Raw genomic sequence first — 13,002 nt, forward strand, 5'->3', positions numbered from 1 at the left:
ATAAAAGGGTCAGTTTCAGAGATTGAGCAAATTGTTCTGAGGCTTCTACCCACTTGGGAAAACAGCAGCATCAACACTTTGCAAGAGATGAAGAGGGTAAAATATATATATCAGTCAGTTTTGTTGGTATAATTTATTTTGACTTTTCTTGCATGACTCTGAGTCATTTGGAATCTTAAAGTTGGTTCCTTTTCTTGGCCTGGCCTGCCAGTTTGCTTTTGATGTGGCAATGATTTCAGCCTTCGGCAACAATAGGGACTTTGAAATGGAAGGAATTAAACATCTGTATCAATGCCTTGAGAAGGGCTATAATTCTATGCCTCTTGATCTACCTGGAACTCCTTTTCACAAAGCCATGAAGGTGATATATATATATAAAATTATGTATATTTTATTTTTGTGGTCCACCCAATTTTCTAAATTCAATCAATATCATTGGACGTTTTTAATTTCTTTACAACAGCATTGGAATTTAAGACATGTCATAAACTCACCTTAATTTGGTCTTAAAGCACATACATTGGATTGGACCAGAGCATACATGCTAGTAGACTGATTATCAAACGGACCCTAAATAATTGAACTTTGGATTGGACCAGAGCATATATGCTAGTAGACTGATTATCAAACAGGCCCTAAATAATTAAACTTTTAAATTTGTTTTTGTGCATTTCGTGTTTTTGTGGAGTAGGCAAGGAAGCTTCTCAATGAGACGTTGAGGGGATTGATAGCGAAGAGAGGAAGAGTGATGGGGAAGAAAGTGGTGGCTTGCTGAGAGTACTGTTGGGAAAGGACCAGAATAAGCCTAACCTGCAGCTTAGTGATTCTCAAATTGCTGACAATATCATTGGGGTTATCTTTGCTGCTCATGACACTACTGCAAGTATCCTAACATGGCTCATCAAATATCTGCACGATAATGCCGATCTCCTTGAAGCTGTCACTGTAATATTAATTTTCCCTTCTTAATTCTTTGAAAAAAAAGAAAAACACAGAGAGACTGACAAGTTGATCTTTCAGAGAGAACAAGAAGGAATTCGACGCAAATTATTCGCTGAGAATCGTGGGCTTACGTGGGATGATACTAGACACATGCCTTTAACAAGTCGGGTATGTTGTTGTACATGTTATGTTATGTTGTTACACTGCCAACTCGAATCACATATGCAAATCAAAATTTATTTGATCAAAAATTCAGATTGATACGAACAGTCTAATAAACTAACATCCTCAAAAGATTTATGTTACAACTTACAAGTCAAATGCTTTATATTGCCGGTGAATTATGTTATGAATTGAATTAACAAAATATTCTGACAAGAAATATAAATATAATATATATTTATATGGGGCAGAATGATTGAAGTGAAGTGATAAATATCTCAGGTGATTCAAGAAACTCTAAGAACAGCAAGTATACTGTCGTTCACATTCAGAGAAGCAGTGGAAGACGTGGAGTTTGAGGGTTATTTTATCCCTAAAGGTTGGAAGGTGCTGCCTCTATTCAGAAGCATTCATCACTCTGCTGATTTCTTCCCGCATCCCGAAAAATTTGACCCTTCAAGATTTGAGGTAAAACCTTAGCCAAATAAATTATAATATGATATGATATTAATAATATCCTCCATTTCTCTCATCTCTGTGTGTGACCAATACTGTGTCACTGGGCAAGATTCAACAAGTGGGTCATGCAGCACTGTTACATTTTATCTTTTTTTGGCAGAAACATAAGGTTATCAATCGCCGGATTATCTTGGTCCTGTCATTTTCATTGTTATATATGAATCTTCCTCTACTTAAGAGGATCTGAGTCATGAATATCTTTCTAACTATCAAGTCATGTGACCTGGTTTTGTTTTTGCAGGCTAGTAATTTATTTATTTATTAATAACTATCGTCCATAAATTACATATTTCAACGAACAACGAAATTAAAACCTTCTGTTACTAAACTAAATGATCATTTGTCTTAGGGCAATGATTTCCACATTCCTATTTTATCCACTTACACTCCTTTTTTAGTTATAAATTTATCCACTTACACTTCTTTTTTAGTTATAAAAAATGAGTGTAAGTGGATAAAATATGAGAAAAAGAAGTGGGGAAATCACCACTCTTGTCTTAAGACACTAATATGTAACATATACATATATATATATATTTAATTGGTTGGGCTTTCTTAGCTAGAAAGTCTATAGAATTATACATATGTGGCAGAAGAAATTCATGAGAACATAATCAAGGTTTTGTATAAATTAGTGATGGATGGTTGAAGTGATGTTTTAGCTGGTTTTGGTGACTAATTGTGTGATAGTGCAGGTGCCACCAAAACCAAACACTTTCATGCCCTTCGGGAATGGCGTGCATTCTTGTCCTGGCAATGAGCTGGCCAAGCTTGAGATGCTCATCCTCCTCCACCATCTCACCATTGCTTACAGGTTTTCTCTCTCTCTCTCTCTCTCTCTCTCTCTCTCTCTCTCTCTCTCAAATAAAATATGCTATTAAGGGTGTAGTCTAGTAGAAAAGAACCTTGATTTGCAAGTCTTAAGTTCGAATCTCCATGACTCTTTTTGATAGTGTGTGGTTGATAAATCCCCTCCTCTTTGTAGTTTGGATTATCGCTTGTATTTAAATAAAAATAAAAACTATTAGTTACTGAAATTAAAGCACATTGTCAAAAAAATTCATTGGGTTAGAATCCTGTTGATATTTATGCAATTATTTCTTTTCTTTTTGGGTTTTGGGTAAAAGTCATTTGTCCCCCTCTTAGTTGACTAGAGGCTAGAGGTTGCAGGAAGTGGCCGGGGAATGATTGGTGGTCCAATGGTCCTTCCCTTAGGCTGTGGAAGTGGTCCTCAGTATCATCGACAATGAGGGCGAGTGGGCATTTTAGAGTGGTTCTTTCTTTTTCTCGGTGAGTGTGCTGAGTAGAAAACTGGGTCACCATATGTCATATACACCCAAATGTAGATTTTCATTTGCATGCTAAATCACGTGGCATGCATGCGCCCATCATTAGTCAAGCATTATTTAATCCTGACCTCTCAAGTTTGCATGGGACATATGCACATGGACCTCTATTATCTTTACAAGTTCTCAAATTCAATGTCAACTATGAAAAATTGAAGCAAGCTTTAAAAATAAAAAGCCAAAACAGCTCAGCAACCCCCCACCCGACAGCCCTCCTCCAGCGGCTCCTCCCTCCATTGCCAGTCGCACTCGCGACTGACATTAATCTGCGTGTGTATTTACAGATATGTGCATACAGACATAGACACATGTGTAGTCTCCCGATTAAGATTTCAACTAGTAGATTAAAATATTTTTCTTTATACCAATTTACGCATATAAACCATGCACAAAGGGATATCTAGACAGTTCGTTTTATGTCATGAGTAACAAACTTAACAGAAATATGATACCATCAATAATACGTATACAGTTTTGTGTAAAGCCTATACAATTTTGTCTGTACGAGGATCAACATCCTTTTTCTTTGGTCAATTCTAGTACACATCCATCAATTTTTTTCGTACATGTAGGACGTGCCCTTAACCCTAATCAATTATCATCAGGACAGACAGAGACAACCCTTTTAGTGATATTAGATTGTGAGACAGCTCTCAAAAATATCCCACCCTTTTTTCCCAAGTCTTTACTCTCATCCAAGGACGACGTCTAGCTAGCTAGGCCTCATATGGGGCATTAGCCTCTACAATTTTACCAATTGTTATACTCCATTCATGATATTTCACATCGAGAGAGTCTAATTATATGTAACATTTTGAAAATTTAGTTATATGTAACATGTTAATCAGACTGCCGAATAAGAGAACATTTCCATATATACGATTCTATTCGAAAAAATCATACTGAGACAGACAATTAGCCAGCTGTGTGCTCAGTCCAAACGGAATGGCTATGAAACATTTGGTTCGCCAGCTGTAGACATGGTGGTCACCACAGCTCTTTCTTCTGCACGTTTTACACCACAACATCCCAAGTTGTCCACATCAAGTACATATATCCTTGTAGCCTCATGATTTTGTTAGCATCATAGCTACTACAGTACTTTTGTTGGGTTTTGGCTAAACAAACTTTAAGTTTGACATTGTTATTGATTATAACGGTGATATTTGGCGATGTGATTGCTGCCAACCAAGTGATTGATGGCTTTTGCAGATTTTTCTTTATGCTAAGCTCAGCTCATGTATATGGACGATCCATGAGCTGTTGATGCATGTGAGTCTCATAATGTATGAACGACTTATAATCACATGCGTGCCTCGGATGATTGACCCTGGCAAAATTGATAGCAGCATATACATATAAGCTTTTATTTTGGCTAATTAAGTCTTGTATGATTGGCATTGATCAGGTGGCAAGTGACAGGCGATGAGGATGGGATACAATATGGCCCTTTCCCAGTACCCAAACAGGGATTACCAATAACAGTAGTCCCAAGGAGCAAGATTGTGAGTTGAACATGAAGCTAAGCGAAGCTAGCTTTTGGGTTCTTGACGACAACACAAACTTCTCCAATGGGGCCAAAAGCAAGCATACCCCATCGAGCTCTTTTCTCTTTTAAATTTCGTTCCATGGTGTTTTTCTTTTCGAATTTTTTGTTGGGAATCCTATGTATCTTCTACGTCTCTTGGGTACGTGGATTTTGTCCAGTTTGTTAGCGTAGGATCAAAATGTCAGTGTCAAATTGTGAATGTAATGTGTGATAGAAATGAAATGGGTTTTGTGCAGAAACTAGCAATGCAAGGAAATGAAAATTTTCAAGATGAAATGAAGATGCCGTATTTTCTTTTTCTTCTGTGGAATGTGTGAATAACAAAGGATCAGAAAGGAAGATCAAATGTGTGTGGTTTTGAATATTGATGAAGTAACTTTCAGCTTCTTAGATTTTTCTTCTGCTGCTCTCTCTGCTGTGGAAGAGGTATGGCCAGCCGCGGAGTTAGAAATTGATGTTAGAGGGGCCCCTTTTGCAAAATATAAAAATAAAGGAATACTACAGGTTCTTGTAGACCCCTGGACCAATATCTCCTAATGTAAAAATTAAGAAATAAGCTTTAAATTACAATTTTTACACATCAAGTTATGATTGTTGTATATAAAAAAACCGTTATATCCCTTTCAATATTCTATTCAATTCATACACATAATATTAAATTATTTGGAGAGAGAGGAGGAGAGAGAGAGAAAGAAAAGGAGAGTAAAATGGATTGAGAAGAGAGAGAGAAAGTTGAGTAGGGGCCTAGGACCCCTCTCGTCCTGCCACTAGTTCTGGCCCCATTTAACCTAACAAGTCACAAGGCAAGGCAAGGCAAACTGTGTGCATGGATAAATAGGGTGTGCACACTAGAAATCCACGTGGGGCAGTGCCAAAGCACAAGATTGTAGCCTACGTGGATGCGTTTAACAGGTCCAGTTGAACCAGTGCTGGGAAAATGTTAGAATTAAGGAACTCTAGAGCTTGAGAGACAATGATGTTCAACCTAATTGAGTTGTTTTTCTGGTGATGTTGTCTTTCGGCTTGCGTGAGACTTTTGCTTTTTTAAACATACACAATAAAATGTGTGTACCAAAAAGATACCGATTTGACCAATCTTCTCCAAACTAGTCACATCAAGTGGGTTTGAACATTTTGAACCCCAGATTTTGGATAAAATAATTAAAATTTCAAAACTTGAAATGTGGCTTAATTGTTTGTATAAGCAAGGGGGATGACAGTTACAACAACCACGGTGGTAGTAACGGTGGCAACGAAAGTGATGGCGGTGGTGGGAGTGGTAAGTGGTTGTGACGTATAGCAGTGGTGTGGCAATGACAATGACGATTGTAAGGAGGTGGTAGTGGTGGAGCGGTGGCAGCGACCATGACAGTGTTGGTAATGTTGGGGGGTCGTGTTGGCAGTGATGTTGACGATAATGGTATTTGTAAGATCTCTCTTTTAATTGATAATCATTTCTTATGTTTTTTTTCTACAATAGTATGCGATTTTAAGTCCCTCACCAACCCCAAATTCCACTTCAAACTAACTCATCCAGATGCTCTAAGCTGAATTCGTTCAGACAAGTAATCCCATTGTAAGTCTCGCTGCTCCAAGAAGAGAGTACTTACAAATAATGTAAATTTCACCGTAGCCAAGAAATAATATACTGCTTGTTTGATATGATAGTTCAATTCTACTCCACGACATGAAGAGGAACCAGAACAACACACTTTTGATCCTACCACAAACAAAAAACATGCCTTAACATGTGATATTTGCAAGATTTCATCAGCCATTCAATAATCAAATCAAGTAAAAATTTCCATCACCCAAAATTCAGCATTGGAAAGGACAAGCATGCCCACAGGCCACATGATGTCGATTTCCGTTTGAAAAATGCGCCAAGAAATGCCAAAGAGTGTCTATCTAACATATGAACACAATGGTCAGATCCTAACTTGGCAACCATGACCTTTCAAGGAATAATAAAAACGAGTTAACTTTGTTCCATATCCTAAACATGAAAAACGTCGAACATAAGTTTCAAAAACCTTAGTTAAAATTAGACGTGTAAAATGGGAAGCTAATTTCCTGACCAGACCAAACACAAGGACGCAGATTTTTCATCTAAAAGGATAGGGCAATAGATAATAAATTTACAACTAACATGAAACACAAGAGTAACATTATTCATACTAAGTGGCCTCCGCAAACATAAACTTAAATGAATAAAAGACGGGGAAGAAAGAAAAGAGGAAACTGGACATCGTACACGAAAAACACAAGACACAAGAGTCAGAAAAAGGTCCAAGAATCTATCTTCTCATGTGCATGAAATTGGAAATAGCATAGAAAGGATGTAAAATACAGTTGTTTGATTGCCAACAGAAGAAACAACCTGTACTAGTGCCAGATACTCGGCAGTTTTCCTTTGCACCTGAGAAATCTGTGGTGCAAATCAAAGATGAGCCGATATATCTCACATTTAATGAGGTGTCCCTCATGTTCATGAGGTGGAGTTCCACAATGCCAGTCTATAGAACTTGTCAAACATTATAATTTTGGCTCACCAGAGGGTCACAGAGACAGTGGGTGAATACCACAAAACTAGCTTACGTATGTGCTGATCTAGAAGTAAGACCACATGTTATTGATCTTTCATGGAAAGCTAGGCTATTCTGGATTATAGCAGGATAATGCTCCTACAGATCAGCATCTGTTTTCAAATAGTTTACTCTTGCATTAGTTATTGAAAAACTGAAAAGGTAACTGAACTTCTTAATTTGAAAATTCAGCCTCTTTGTTGGGAGACAAAGACATGACTTTGTCATAATTTCAGAGATAAGGCTTCAATTCAATCTCAGAGGAGATTTGTCTCTTGCTTATCTAATTTATACCGATCATCAGACACTCTGGAAGGAAGAAAGCATGCCAATTCAAGCACGCAAATCAGAAATATTTCAAGCTCAAAGAGTCAAATGTTATTTAGAACATGGTTCAAGAGATAAGCTGAGTAACATGGCATATCAAACGAAGCAGTAAACCTACCTAATTAAAAAAGTCTGGGCATCTCACATGCATACATATGTATGAGCATGGTAACAAAGAGCACTAATGGATAATCTTAATTCCATTATTGAAACCTATAATTGAAAGAAACTCTATTTCCAAAAAGACTAAATAGATTAAACACATGACTGAGAAAGGCTTCACCTACCCACAGTGATTCCAAACACATGTACCCAAAAAAAAAAAAGTTATTTACGAATCAGACAAAAGACCAACATTCATTGCAGATATGTTCAAGCTCAATATCAATGCTTTCTCTCTTGAAGTTATGGATTAAACTGGAGAAGAGGAACCATGCAAAAGCGAAGTTGGCATTTCCTCATGCCCTTGCAATGTCTTCAGTTATGCTATCACCTGCTAAAGCCATTTAAGTTTCCACATATGGATTCACTTCTAGTGACCTTTATTTTAGCTTTCTTCCTCAGATTGGTACATTTTTAACAATCTTGCAACATGCTCAACTTAATTTCCACTTCAGTTGCCCTAACTCTTCACAGGTAGCAGAGTGTCTGCAATCTCTCAATTAAATATAGTGGCAAAATAACTTTATAACTTCATGATAAATCTTATAGTGGATTCTGTTCCTATGAACCAAAATGCGTACCAAAAAGGAGAATTATAGTGAGTGTATAATCCTCCTGGGGGTTAGATTTCTACCCAAATTTAGCAGTCATTAACTTTTGACTCTTTCAATCAACTACCAGTTTAGATGGATTATCTGCAAGCCCAAGCCCTTCTGAGCACAGCATGATTCAGTGCAGTTAAATCATGCCAACATGTTTGGTGGAGAATGGTCCAAATCAGGGTGGAGATTGAGCAAAGTGATTGCAGCAGCGTGTTGACCATATCTCTCCAACATTATTTCAGCAGACACACATCATAGATACTTCAAGAAATCAGAAATCATTGTCATTTTTACCAAAAACAACTAAGACCTTGAGACAAACATAAAGTAGAGAACAAATTGTTTCTGCTTTATATATCGTAGCATGCACAGTTTTCCAACACATCATAGTGAAACAAAACCTCATTATTAAAGCCTAATTGGAAAACCACCAAGACAAGTGAACAAAAGGTGTTAGAATTTGGAGAGAGATTGGGGAGTCAAACCAAATGGGTCCTAACAGATATGAACTGAACTTGATCCAAAAGCTTAAATTTGTTATGTTCTGGGTCTATCCATGTATATACAAATCAACAATTCGATGTTGACTTGCAATGAAAGATAACAAATCACACTTGTTTCTCCACAAATCTCCCTCTCAAGTGCGAATTTATCACATTTCGTCCCACACCTTTATTTGGACTTTCTTGGGTATTTCTGTGGTCTGGTACCTGCTCCCATACTCTATATTTCTTTTGGGGGGGTGTGTATTTTCAATGATCTGATACCAACTCCCATACTTTGCTCAAAAGAGTTGTCCAACCCAAGATCACTCAACAGACTAGGTACATACTTCAAGGAACATTATCCTACCCGAAATCCTCAGCCACTTGGGTTTGATGGTTCATTAGAATTTGGAGAGATTGAGGAGTTCAACTAAAAGGGCCTTAACATACAGTGGAACTCAACTTGACTCAAAAGTGAAACCATTAGGTTTTGGGTTCATCCCTGCATACTAATCCATATTCCATGTTAACTTTCCTATGGGTACAACCAATTAAGACTTTTCCCCAACAGAAGACATAAAACAAATGCAACAAAAAACAATAGCCCAAAAAAAAAATAGAGCTCGGTAGAAATCACTCAAACACAGATGCTGAACTTGTCTATAAATCTAACATTCTCATATTGATTTCAAAACTCAAGTACTCAAGTACAACACATTATATCCTTCAGAATACAGAATTAATAACTGCATACCTTGTGACCAACTAATAGATAAAAGGAATGAACTTGTACCTAACTTTACTCGCATACTCCACATACCTTTCCCCAAAAGTCTCAACCATCAAAGCCTCCTCCAGCTTTGCCTTCTGATCATAGTACAACGAACAAACTGCTACGATGAATAGCAAGCTCAAAGGTGCTCGAAGCGCAATGAAATATGTGGCGAACAGAAGCATCGTAGATGAATATATTGGATGGCGTACCCACCGGTAAGGCCCAAACTGTACAACAGCAGTTGGCACCACCACCTTTTCTGAATACTTTGCAAGATACAATGTTGAGTTATATTGCACTAGCAGAGTCACCAATATCAAAACCCAAATACATACATTGCTCCACCCGCCAGGAATGCGGTGAAGCTCTGGCCCTTCAAATGCGGCCAGCCAGTGACCAGCCATGACCCCGGCACAGAACAAAAGACGCAACCACTTTGGTGGGCTCACATCCCACTTGGGGTCATGCGGGCGAGCATAGTAATCTCCATATAACCGTTTCCTAACACTAACATTGAAGAAAAAGAAGTAATGGTAGACAAAGAAGAACACATAAGGCCAACCTTCAAGGAAGCCATTGAAATGGGCAGGTGGGACTAGTGTGAGCCAAGAAAACACTGAAGTGACAATGGCAAGTTGCTCAAAGATGCTGGCTTCACCTTGTAAATGCTTCCGAAAGCAGTAGAACCCGTAAACCCCGATTGATAGAGCCAGAAACCAAGGCCAAAACATCCAAGTCCAGCTAAAGTACATCCAGAAAAAGGGGCTCAAGAGCAAATTGACAGTCCCTTTTGTGGCTGCAATTGCAATGGAAAAGATTCCAGACCACTTGATGACATCAAAAGGGGTTAATTTAAAAAGGGTATCTTTGAATGAATCAAAGGATATATTTTTGAGGAGTTTTAGCAATGGGGTTTGAGATTCTGAGCTTGAGGTGCTGGAGTATGAGCATTTGAGCGGAGGTAACAAATGGGTGCTTCTTCTTGTTCTTGTTGGTGATGATGAGAATAGGTTTTGTGAAAGACATAAATTTGATGGGTTCTTGAGGGGTTTAAGGCTATGGTGTAAGTGAGAGCTGTGGTTTATTGAATTGCCCTGTAGGTGTTTACGAAAAGGTCTGAGAGAGAAGTTGGGTCTATCAGTGAAAAAATAACAGAATGGGATTGTTTTGGAATGTAGGAACATTGACTTAGCTTCCATGGTTGGGTGTGAGAGGAAAGCAACGATTTTCGAGTCTACAAGAATTGGCTAATTCAAGCCAACGTTGGTCAACACGCTATCCAGATAGACAGACATGGGAAAAATAGGGTTCTTCTGTCATTCTGTGTTTTCTGTCATGAAAACATATTTACTAGGATGGAGCCGAGGGTGTCATCTTATGAATTAATTGGGCCTACCCTGCTTTTGGAATGGCCCAAATATCATTTTATAGAAGATGGGCCAAAGTTAAAATTTAAATTTTTGGGTTGAGAAATGGGTTATCTGGTTTATACAAAGTAAACATTCAAGTACATAGACCCCGTTTGGTTCACAAAACGGATTTGAGAAATCAATTCCCATGTCATTTACTAATGAATGGGAAATGGAAGATTCCCTTGCACGTTTGGTAATGTTGGGAAAGTAACCAGGAGATATCACTTTAATTCATTTCTCATGTTTATTTTGAGTAGGAATGGAAAATAAAGTTTGTATAATTTTTCAATTATACCCATATTAAATCAAATAAAAAAAAAGAAGGCATTTAATGGTATATTGTAATTCTAAATTGTTAATATGGACAAAATGGTCATTAAAAATGTGTATTTAATGTTGGCTCATTTTTCCAAACTTCCCCATGAAGAGGGAAAACAAAATCCAAGTTAGGAGGAGGGCTTCACTTTCCGCTTATTTTCTCATGTGCCAGGCAACGATTTCTCATATCTAGACTTATCAAACATGGGAAAATAATTGATTTCCCATTCCCAAGCCTCCTTTCCCACAAACTAAACGGGGCCTTAAAACATTTCCACCTATTTGTCATGGCAAAAGGTAAGGGGAGACAAATGTTGTTACTATTTACATGAATAGTGCATGCCTTAGCAATTTTATTTATACAAATTTATAAATAAACTCAATGCTAGACATGTATTTATAAAAAAAAACCCAAAAACTATTTAAACATAGAAACACACCCAAAATCAACCACAAAATCAACAATTGTATATTTTTTTGGTGTGTTTATAAATGAATTTTGAGTGTGTGTAATGATGGGTTTTGGGTGTGTTTATAAAGTGTTTTGGGTGTTGAGTTTTTTTATAATTTCAGCCCTCATTTTGGGTGTTTTAGTGAAACTCCCTTTTATTTATTGACTTTCCACCCATTACCATGGCAAGCACTATTCACATGAGATATGAGGAGATAGATTTATATAGAGTTTTGGTATGAGAAGTGAAGAATATGGCTAGGTATTTATATTTTTTTTAAAAATGAATTTTTTGTTTTTTGTTTTCCCAATTTTTTTGTTATATAAATTGGTTGTTAACGTCACAATGACATCAGTATTAAGGCATCTTGCACAGGCAACCGCCCAAGCAAGCCTTGATCGTTGGAAACGGAATTAAGGGCCTAAGGGGTCTCTTGCCCGGGCTAACCCCTCTCGCTGTAAATGCTCTTAGAACAATTCCACAGTTGAGCCCGTGCCAAGGCGGGAGGGGCCCCAAGCCCCAAATTCTAGTTCCAGCTGAAGCTGCCCGGGCAATAGCTGGGTCCCACGAAACTAGGCCAGCCCAAAGGTAAAATGAGTCTGTGCTCTAGCTTAGGTTTGTGACGTAAGAAAAAAATTGAAAAAAATACTTAAATTTTCATATAAAAAAAATAAATTAAATACTTAGTCATATTCTTCACTTCTCATGTCAAAACTCTATACAAATTCCTCTCATCATATCTCATGTGAATAGTAGTTGTCATGGTAATAGGTGGAAACACCACAAAACATTTTGCAAAGACTGTCACTATTCATGTGAATAGTAATATCCCTTGCCTTATCCTTACCCTTTGTCATGGCAAATAAGTGGAAGTGCTCTTAAGTACTTTTGCAACATTCAAAAGGAATATTAGAAAACTAATTTTTTTATCTAAAATTTACAAGTGTTAGAGACACACGTGACTGACTGTGACTATTATATTTTATTAATTATAAAAATATACAGTTAACAGTATCACAAACATATAAACACGACTATTCCTAAAAATTATCAATTTACAAACTTGCATGCTTTGAACATGAAAAGAACAAGTTGAACTTGGTTTGTGAATCAATATTTTGAGCCAAGGACTTGTATCTCCATCTCACCTCACCTATCACACCTTAATAAGGGCCCCTACAATATTTTAATTTGTTGGTTAAATAAAACATGGTATGTATGGTTTAGCCTTTCTTTTAGTAATCAACGGCGGAACCATGAATTTATTAAACTACAGTTATTAGCTTAAAATTTAATCATCGTTTTTATTTTACTTATAGTTTCTATAGTCTTTCTAGAAATAAAAGTATGCTTTGAATCTTATAAA

The 13,002-nt window shown here is 37.2% G+C and overlaps 2 protein-coding genes across 2 annotated transcripts; one reads left to right on the forward strand and one right to left on the reverse strand.

The window, feature by feature from the left end:
* The first annotated feature begins 710 nt into the window (after positions 1 to 710).
* LOC103322169 (abscisic acid 8'-hydroxylase 2) lies at positions 711 to 4,821 on the forward strand. Its single transcript, XM_089053714.1, has 5 exons — positions 711 to 945; positions 1,021 to 1,110; positions 1,387 to 1,572; positions 2,319 to 2,437; positions 4,378 to 4,821. Exons 2-5 carry the CDS (start codon positions 1,093 to 1,095, stop codon positions 4,481 to 4,483), a joined length of 429 nt encoding a protein of 142 aa, XP_088909840.1. The 5' UTR covers positions 711 to 945; positions 1,021 to 1,092; the 3' UTR covers positions 4,484 to 4,821.
* Positions 4,822 to 9,325: 4,504 nt separating this feature from the next.
* On the reverse strand, positions 9,326 to 10,793 carry LOC103322180 (protein C-terminal S-isoprenylcysteine carboxyl O-methyltransferase). Its single transcript, XM_008224073.2, has one exon. The coding sequence runs from the start codon at positions 10,651 to 10,653 to the stop codon at positions 9,445 to 9,447; it is 1,209 nt and encodes a 402-aa protein (XP_008222295.2). The 5' UTR covers positions 10,654 to 10,793; the 3' UTR covers positions 9,326 to 9,444.
* Positions 10,794 to 13,002: the final 2,209 nt, after the last annotated feature.

This window comes from Prunus mume, linkage group LG1 (genome assembly GCF_029339155.1).
Source record: "Prunus mume cultivar Tortuosa linkage group LG1, ASM2933915v1, whole genome shotgun sequence".
NCBI classification, from domain to species: domain Eukaryota; kingdom Viridiplantae; phylum Streptophyta; class Magnoliopsida; order Rosales; family Rosaceae; genus Prunus; species Prunus mume.